At 38.2% G+C, this 10,104-nt stretch overlaps 1 protein-coding gene across 1 annotated transcript in view; it reads left to right on the top strand.

Annotated features, from left to right (window-relative positions):
• The first annotated feature begins 8,517 nt into the window (after positions 1–8,517).
• LOC122877529 (mucin-5AC-like) overlaps positions 8,518–10,104 on the top strand; it is a 43,383-nt gene continuing 41,796 nt past the window's right edge. Inside the window, exons 1-5 of the mRNA XM_044199197.1 lie at positions 8,518–8,606; positions 8,767–8,826; positions 8,970–9,231; positions 9,559–9,673; positions 9,955–10,045. Coding sequence (XP_044055132.1) covers positions 8,540–8,606; positions 8,767–8,826; positions 8,970–9,231; positions 9,559–9,673; positions 9,955–10,045 — 595 coding nt within the window. The 5' untranslated portion in view covers positions 8,518–8,539. The remainder of the gene's footprint in view (positions 8,607–8,766; positions 8,827–8,969; positions 9,232–9,558; positions 9,674–9,954; positions 10,046–10,104) is intronic.

Here is a 10,104-nt window from a genome sequence, read left to right as displayed (position 1 = left end):
ACCACCTCCTGCACCTAAAAGCTCAGCCATCATTACCACCTTGTCTCTTTTATAAAGAGAACTTGTATGCTGTCTGCAGATGGAAACACGTACAGTATATGTCCAATTTGTTTTGGAAAAGATGGGCAAAAGAGTACCTGCCGCAGCTTCAGGAACGTCAGAAGTGGACCCGAATCGAGCTCATCGTGGACTGCATGGACTATGTTGGGGAGAACTTTTGAAGCTGTTCTAGACAAGAGAGGACTTGTGCGACAAGTAAAGATCAAGACCAGGACAAGCTGTCCAAGCTGCAAGATTTCTCTTTTCCAGGAAGCCGGGGAGTCCTGATGGATACTTATTGGTATGACTTGTTTTGACATGACTTGACTATGACTTTGGATGTGACTTTAAGAGCGGTGGTAAAGACCATTCTCAACTAGCCTATGTGATTGTAACCTCTGGCCTAGAGAAGTTTGAAGATATGGAGTGAAGGACATTGAAATTGGACTGCTCGCCTTGTCTTATATATATATATTCCTTGTAAATATAAATTAGTTTTCCTTTTTATGTTTTCTTTTAGTACTACTTATATAGTTTGTTCTATTATATTGCCTATTTACATTATTTATATTCTATTCTAATTTAAACATTTGAATATCTGCTTATACATTTCCTATGTGAATAGCATAAGGGGCTACAAATGCATTTCATTGTGCAATCCTGTATTGTATAATGACAATAAAGCTGAACCTTACCTTACCTTTAAGTTATGTTTAAAGTACATAATAATGACAAATAACTTTTTAATGTATGTGCCATAAGCTACAGTAGCTCATGGCACATTTGTGATCAGTTTATAAAACAACATGGAACTCAGAAATAAAAGTATAGCCTACATGTGTGGCAGCTATTCTCGGATTGTCCATTACTAAGTAAACTGACTAGTCATATTCCTTAACGATTTGATCATAAAAGATAAGTCTGGATGATATAAATGGGAGTTTCCACTGACCTTTTTTTCATATGTACACACAATTTAGGCATGCTAGCTTTATTTTCATCTTATCAAATATTTGCTGTGTAATCTTATTTTGATAAAAAAATTACATTAATATTTCTCAAAAATAAGCCAGGTCAAACCACAGGTGCTGGTTTATTGTGATTGGGTCCAAACCACCAAAGTCTCAGCACAGTTATCACTGTTGGTTAAAGGAGGTGAACGCTGTCCAAACACACTTTGATCCAATGTTGTCACATCTCAGGTTGACTCAGAAAATCTCAATATTGTGCAACTTTGTCACATTACATACAAGTCAGAGCCAAAGCTACTACTACTATCAGACACAGTAGCCAGTGTGAGACAAAATAAATATGCCAATGGGCTAATATAAAATAAAACAAATATAAAAATCTAGTCCAACAATGAAAATTTCTTAAAACTACATTATTTGTCTGGTCATTCACCACATTTTTGTCGCAAGTACATATTTCATTCTCATCCTCCATACTTTTCTCCAGTACTGACTCAGAATCCGTTGTTTCTCCCGGTCAGAAATAGTTCTCACTCCTTCCCGCCATTCCCCAGTCACCAGTCCACATCACGTAATCAGCTTTCTAGAATACATATCCTTTGCCATCCCCTAACACAATTTAGGGGTTATCTTCTTAAAACAGGACTGAAAACCTGGCAACGTTCTTATCAAACAGCTAAAAGTGAAAGATAAGGGTACAAATCTTTCACTTGGGTCAAACTTAACTTACTATTTTGTAAATTTCTTTCAAATTAAACTCTGCACTTATAGAGTGCTCTTAAGAGAACTCCACAGGTCATTTAAATTGGTCAGTAAGGAGTAGCCCAGCCCAGTATCATAGGAATTACATCCCGATTGGACCATTCCACACCTCACAATTTACATCCACTGTTAATGTAGGGAGGTGCAAAGTAAGGTGGTGGATCGACATGTAGCGAGTCAGACTTGCATGTCAGAAACTGTTTGTGTCCCATCACAAACCTGCCAATGATGCTTTTTTATTAAACATAAGCACATTTTTCCTAACCTTTTGCCCTTTCCCTTAAACAAGTGTTTTATCTTGTATCTTTCCCCAACCTTAACCACGCCATGTGGCCATGTACAGATATTGTAGAAAGAGAGAATTCTAAAAACATTGGCATGGCTCTTTATGTAAAATGTTGTAATTGAACGTATTTGCAGAATTGTCCAATATCAGCATTCTTGTCACAACACACTTGTAGGTGATAGGGCTAGTTCACAAAGTGTAAAGAGAACAAGCAATGGAATAAGCAGAGTACAGCGGAGCTTCACAGAACTTTCAATCACAAATATACATTTAAGCACATTAACTTCTCAAACTATTCTGTTCTAAAGCTGGCTAAAGTATCTGCTGGAAACAAGGAGCCACAATTAGAGTTATCACAAATGCTAAATGGACTGTACTTGTATAGAGCCTTTCTAGTCTTTCCGACTACTTAAAGCACTTCACACTACATATCACATTCACCCCATACACTGATGCTCATCAGTACAAAGAAACTAACTGATCAGTCATACAACAAAGGCACAGCCCTCAGGACTGTCTTGCCCAAGGACACTTCAACACGTGGGCTGTGGGAACCCGGGATTGACCCACCGGCCTTCCGATTGGTAGACGACCCGCTCTACCACCAAGCTACAGCCACTCCAAATAAACAAATAAAATCTGAGATACAATGAGATCGCAGATGTAAGCAACCAACAAGTTTCCTTCACAGGGTGTGTGGGCTCACACGTCTCCTGCAATAAAAAGGAGCCAGTTGAGGATGTTTATGCATTGGATTAGGATGCCTCCTGGAAACCTCTTTGTGAAGGTAGACAGACACATTCAACTGAGAGGAGATCCCAAGGCAGGGAGTGATTATATATCCATTCATAAAAGATACTGATGGTAATTAGATGGTGCATGTGTACCCACAGCTTTGGTTTCCTCTGAAATGCACATAATCCTTGACACATGTACTCCTACCCTACAGAATTTGTTCAGTGTGTTTATACATAGGGAATTTGTGGTGCACATCCTTTCTTTCACACAACACATGAAATAGATAGGCATTCAGGGTCCATGTCTTAATCAGGTTGATGATCTTTACAGATTCACTGGGGACATCACAAGGTGATTTTAATCACAGAGCTCATCTCATCTGTCATCCTGCTGACACCCACACAATGATGATGTACTGATTCACAGGCTACTGTTGTTGGTGACCAAAAGTTTCCACTTCACTATCACAAATCCTATAATAGTTAATGTACAATTTTCTGTATCACTGCAAACAAACTGCAACAAATCATTGCAACGAGACAATTTCTGACAACTCACTGTTTGTTTGTAGCAATAACTACTGTCTTATTAATGTCTGTGCAGCTAACAGAAACCCATTACTCACTCTGCAACAGGAAACAATACTTCAAGATGTCAAAGCTAAAAAAAAAGCAATTTCTTTTTTAACCCCTCCATTTGCTATCATCTCAGAATCTGACCAAATGTCCAGTTTTGGAACATAACCCACCAGTTGGGAACCCCTGCTCTTCAGTGAATTAAGCATGTCATTGTATGTAAAAGCAAAATGTTGTTGTCCAGTGAATCTCCACATGTGATGATTTTTGAGTTTTCAAATAGGTTAAAGGATAACATGCAGTGTTGCCAGACTGGGCGGTTTTCCACCCAAATGGGCTACTTTTTATTTACTGTAATTAGGCAGGTAAAATTTAATTTGGGCATGTTGAGATAATTTGAGCTACTTTTTGTACCATTTGGGCGGTTACCACCAATACAAAGTTAGGCTATTCCAGTTAATCTGTCCCTCCTCTCATCCAAATAGTATGATTGAGATTGAAAGGGCGCTGAGTTCAGTAGGCTCAGCTCGATACACAATGACTGATAACTGTTGACTATCAAAACCAAATTCATTTCAGTTTATCACAAATGTTTAAACTTCTTTTTTATTCCAAGTATTATTCCGTCATAGCGCTGCAATAACAGACTGGTAAAAGCATATCTGTTCTGTGAGTGAATGTTTTATTAAACATTATGTATATACATTATCTAAAATACTTTTATAAAAACTCATAAACTCTAAATCTATTGAACCATCTAAAAAATTCTTTGTCTCAAGCTTGAAACAAGGGTTAGTACAAGGTTGGTAAAAGGTTTTAAGTTTCATGGTGACAACCAAGTAATAACGGCTGAAAACGGTGAAAACAGGTGTGGGTGTGCTGATCATGATGTGGGTGTGTTATGAATATTACGGCTACCCTCCCCATTATCTCTGGACACAATACTACTGATACTCTGGCTGAAATAAGAAAAGAATAATAATAGTAATAATATAATAGTAATAATATAAGTAAAAAAACTCATTGTTGAGCTACAACATAATGTATGTTACTATATAAGATAAATATGGATAAAATCACAAGGTACTAAATCCATAATGATGACAGAGAATTAGGAATGTTTTAAATACTACAGAAATTACATAAAGGAATCCAAGTATGTTAAGCTCACTGTAAAGACACTCAACCTACCATAACATGAATTAGTGCCTCCATTTTCTTTTTATATTTCAGTAAAACCAGATATGGTTTCTCACCTGTTCACTACTTTCATTTTTCATGCAATTGATAATATGATAGGTCGAGTGTTCCTCTGCAGATTTGTGTCAGCTGAGGTAAATATTAGTTTGTCTGGAGGTTGATATATCTCAGTGGTGAAACAGAATTTCACAAATAAAGTTTTGTTAAACCATGATAAGGTTTATGATCAGAAGCTGAGATGGCTGGGAGAGGGAAAACCCCCACAGCTCATTATATTTAATTAGATCCCTCTTTTTAGTGTTGTTACCGCTGGCTTTGCACATACTGTGTTTCACATGCTGTGAAACTAGAGGCCTACAGTCTCACCAGTCAGACATGCCGATTCAGATACCTCAAATTACATTTGACCTCAGTAAAACGTTTTTATTTCAGAAAGAAATGATAAATAAGCTGAAACATGCATCTATGTATACGATACATTTGAGGCATTATTTTGAGCTACTGTTGTGGGTGTGATTTACAGAACCTCCTATGAAACAATAGGATTCAAACAGCATGACTGAAAACAATTGCTGATTAGTGCTGCTGTGTAGATGGTGGCTACACCCATGGCTATGCAGCATACAGCCGACCCACTTCAGCCAGCCACATAATCACATTTGGGTGGACAGTAAAACAATACTAATGGATCTGTAATGAACTGAGGTGAATTTAAGTTATCTCTGCTTTCCATTCATGTTGAGTCACTGTTGAGTCTTGCTATTGTTAAAGATGGCTGCTTGTGATAAGAAAACAAAAGACAAAAGTGTTAATCACTCAGAGATCTGAACACACCTTGAATAGGTTTAAGCTGTTATCGCTGTTATTGAGTCAAAATATGATAAAGCAAAGCATATTAAAAACACTCAGCAGAGCATTTAGTGAAGTCTTTATTTATCTAAAGCCTTATATTATACCAATCCATAATTGGTCATAATGGTGGTATATTATTCCCACAGGTCTAAATCAGATTTGTAAGTGTGGGTGTTTCCAGCTTGAACCTTGAATAATGCTTCAGTATCCTTAAGCTCTGAGCCTAGAAAGACAGAACCCTTGCTTTCCTTCTCACTGGTCATTTCAACAGGTAGAAACTAACTGAATACATCTAAAATACAATCTCAAATACAAGACATAAGTTTTGGATTTGAATTGCAGTTTTAAGTAAGGAAGTTATCCCCAAATCTTAAAGTTCCCCTCAACTCACTGTTAAATTCTACTAGGACGCCTACGTTGACGGCCGACATTACTGTCTTTCAGAGGCTGTAGCAGCCTCTACAAAATTAGACAACATTTTGGAGAGCGAGAAACTGGCATGGCCATTTTCAAAGGGGATTCCTGACCTCTCACCTCAAGATATCTGAATGAAAATGGGTTCTATGGGTACCCACGAGTCTCTCCTTTACAGACATGCCCACTTTATGCTAATCCCATGCAGTTTGGGGCAAAAATCATGCAGTTTGTTGCATGAGGTATAAATGTGTTATTTTTCCTATTCTAAAAATAGTGTATTTTAAATTTCTACATACTGGGGTGCCTTAACAGTATTGGAATTGTATCAATTGAGTATCACTGGAAAGCTGAGACTCTTGTGGATTCAATGAGCCGAATTCTATTCATGTGTGATGATGTTAGTCCCCATAGTAGCTATTTCATTGTAGTGAGACCATTTTTTGAAACTTGACTTCACTGTATAAAATGACCTATAGGTCATAGCCTCATTAAATGTTACAACCACAAACTAGAGACCAAGGGCATTCAGAGGATGAATGGCTTTCCTAGGTATATTGACAATAAGGGATTTTCTTAACAATTTCCAGTACAGAATTCTTACAGAAATCTCCAAATGTCAAACGTTTTTTATACCATATCACAGCATGAATTTTTCTATGGTGTTCCGCAAGGTCTTGGTGTCTTAATGTGGTATTTATGAGGGATTGTTGACGATTTTCATCAATTTTCGAGTGGTCAAAAATTATTACATTTTGCACCAGATCTGTAAAACAAATGGTATCAACCCAAATATTGCTGCAACAACTTATGAGACATAATTGTTGTATTAAACCGTAAATACTAAATCAACCTATCAACCTCTAAATCCACTTTGGTACATACACTTATTTTAGCTTTTATACTCATATCCACTTTGTACTTAATTTATCTTACCTGTATTATAGTATATTATATTTTGATTTGCTTAGTACTTCTATTCCTGTGTGCATTGACGTGATAGTGAGCAGCTGTAACAAAAGAGTTTCCCCTCGGGGATCAATAAAGTATTTCTGATTCTGATAATTGAGCATGGGAATGGCCATCATATACTTTCATCATAATGCATAAGCCCTTATACACTCCAAACTTTACAAATTAGGTGCCTTACCAAAACACAATGTTTACTATGAGCTGTGTCTAAAATATATCTGCAGGTTCCCAGCTTTCAGATGATGTATACCACTTCTATGTTGCATGTACTGTTGACCTGCTATCTCCCCCTAAAGATCACCTGTCCCCCCCCTATGAAAGACAAAAATGGGTCTATAGTAGGGAGGGGTGGAGTGGAAAAGGTTAAAAGGGTCAGTTCAATCAAATTACAAAACAATATATTTTCTCAATTCCTTCAAGTGGTATGTTTCCATGCTGTTTTTGCTTTATTTGTCCAGGTTTTGAAATATCTGTCTCCACCCAAATGCAATGGAGGTGATTGGAATTTAATTTGTGGTGCTCACAGCATTAAAAAAATTAACAGCATACTGTCTTTCCAAGAACAATTTCCCTCTTACTCAGGATAATCCACTTAACACACTGTCAACAGTTTTCAGAGGGACTATTTCTTTGGTAGAAAGTGGTTCCACTGAAAACTGACCACAAAAAGCTCTGTGGGTTATCCAGAAAAGACATGGTGCTGTTGAATCTGTTTTTTTAAAGAAATATTTTCAGGAGGTGGAGGCAGAAATCCCCAGAGACAGATATCTCAAAACCTGGACAAATAAAATCAAAACTATCTGCATGGAGAGATAGCACTACACGTTAGTTAGTTAGTTTTTGTATGTGTAATAAAATAATCTAAACGTAAAGGTCTGCTTACTAGGTTGTCTGCACTTTCACATCTTCATTCAGTGAATGGAGTTGGTTCAGTTGTCATCATGTGACCTAAGTATGTAACTTCAGTCATATATGGGAGGAGAGAGTTACCCATGACTCTGTTCAAGATGGTCTCTGGTGTCAATGTGAATGGTCCCTGTTGAGTTAGCAGTATCCGTTCTCATCCCGTTCTCATCTGAAGTAAGTGGTGAGTAAGTGCCCCCCCCCCGGCCTGCTGCACCTCCCCTCTCTCCATTTCTCATCACTGACAATATGTCATGCTCTGTGTAGGAGTGGGTTTCCTGTACACTGTGGTCTTTATGGGGTTAACTTATTAACACTAATTTGGTGCAATACTAAGTTGTGGTGGTGCTATTGGGTCCTATGACAAAATCACAAAGTGTACTGTTAAAAAGTACAACATTTTAGAGAGAGTGACCTTATTTCTACTTCATTGCTGTATGTTATATGGATACAGAAAGTTATCAACCCGTATGATCCAAGAACATATCAGATGGACCTAAGTAAAAACACAATGTTGGTTTGGCCATCATTGTGGACATGGATTCCACATTGGTATAGGCTGTGTCCTTTAGGTGTTTGTCTCCATCACAGATGTGAGGTGAACATCTATTTGCATGCTCTATAACCTCGCCCTTCATATCAGGTGTGTGATGGGAAGTGAACCACAGAACATGGAAAAAAATGGGATGGGCAGGACCAGCAGTCATGAATCACCATGTGAAGCAATGGGAATGCCACTCCCTCACCTGCCACATTAAGACCTTGCCCCTTGGTATAAAGAGCTGGGCCTCCCTCCCATCTTCCTCAGAGTTCCTGTGGAAAAGCAAATGGCTATGGCTAACGAGTGGCTGCTATGGCTGACCCTGTCTGCCATCGTAGCTTCTTGGCACAGTGGTACATACATTATACTCCATTAGGCAGCCTGACAAATATAACAAATGGGACTACTAATAGTTCAAATGTTTACCCATGTGTTACAGCAAAGCTCTGTGTTAATGTAGTTTGAGATTTGATTATTGATTACTTGACAAATAACTTTTACTTCTTTCAACAGAGGCAAAGTCTGCTGTGAACACATTTTCCTCCATGTCCCAGATTCCTGAGAAAATAACAGGTAAGCTTGTTGGTTGTTGGTAGTACCTGTAAACTGACTGTTTGCTTATGTAGGCAATCTGTGAGCATTTATTCATGTAGGTAAAGACAAAATGGGCAAATATGGGCACTGTTGTGGTATCACGTCCTGATCTGTCTTTGTAGGTGTGAGTCCTATCCACAACGGCCAGGTTTGCAGTACGTGGGGCAACTTCCACTTCAAGACCTTTGATGGGGACATTTTCCAGTTGCACTCCACCTGCAACTATGTTCTGACCTCTTCATGCAGGAGCAGTTTTAAGGACTTCAACATCCAGATAAGACGACAGGAGGATGACGGCCATCCCACCATCAAAAACATCATTATGAAGCTGGAGGGTTCAGTGGTGGAGCTCTCCAAGGGCTCAGTGATCATTAATGGCGAATCGTAAGTTTACTCTAAAAACCCAAAACCCTTTCCACTTTACCCGCATAATTTATTGCTTCAGACTGGATAATAATGGAATTACCATGGCAACTTTATTATGTTACTTTTGAAATCTATATGTGGCGTTTCTATAAACACTGTTGAGTACAGTGGTTAGTTAAGTAAATTAATGTTGGAAAATAAATCGTTAGAAGAAAACCTTTGTTCTATACAAATGTTTTGTGCTTTGTTTATGATATTTTATGCAACCTCATCTTGAGAATTGTCCTTTGTGAAACTGCTTGAAAAACATAATGGCCATGTAACTTCTCTTTTTTCTTTTTGCAGAGCCATCCTACCATTCAGTCAAGCAGGAGTACTCATTGAGAAAACTCCCACCTACATCAAAATCAAAGCAAAGCTGGGATTGGTTGCTATCTGGAATGAGGAGGACTCTTTTCTGGTAGGATTATGGCTGCACAGAAAAGCCTGCTATGACCATTATTGTTTAAAAAGCTTTGAATTAAAGTATCACATTGGGTTAGACTGCACACTAAACAAATTATATATGATATCCATGTTGTGGAATGTAACAAGTGCAGTGGTGAGTATAGGTAATTCTGACCACCGTTAGTCTATAGAGAGTGAAAACAGTTAACTTACAATAGACAGACTTGGTGAGTGTCACTAAGGCTGTACGGTAGGTTCTTGCTGCTGTTTAAGGTGATAGTTTTGTTCTCACAGGTGGAGCTAGACCTGAAGTACAAGAACCAAACCTGTGGTCTTTGTGGAGACTTTAATGGGGTTCAGCTCTACAACGAGTTCTACAGCCATGGTACACTTTGACCCACTTTAACAAGTCACTCAGTTTAGGCATGGCCACAGAACTGAGCT

Source organism: Siniperca chuatsi, linkage group LG1 (genome assembly GCF_020085105.1).
Source record: "Siniperca chuatsi isolate FFG_IHB_CAS linkage group LG1, ASM2008510v1, whole genome shotgun sequence".
Classification (NCBI taxonomy): domain Eukaryota; kingdom Metazoa; phylum Chordata; class Actinopteri; order Centrarchiformes; family Sinipercidae; genus Siniperca; species Siniperca chuatsi.
Note: the sequence above shows the minus strand (reverse complement) of the source record. Positions and strands in the feature narration are given on the sequence as shown.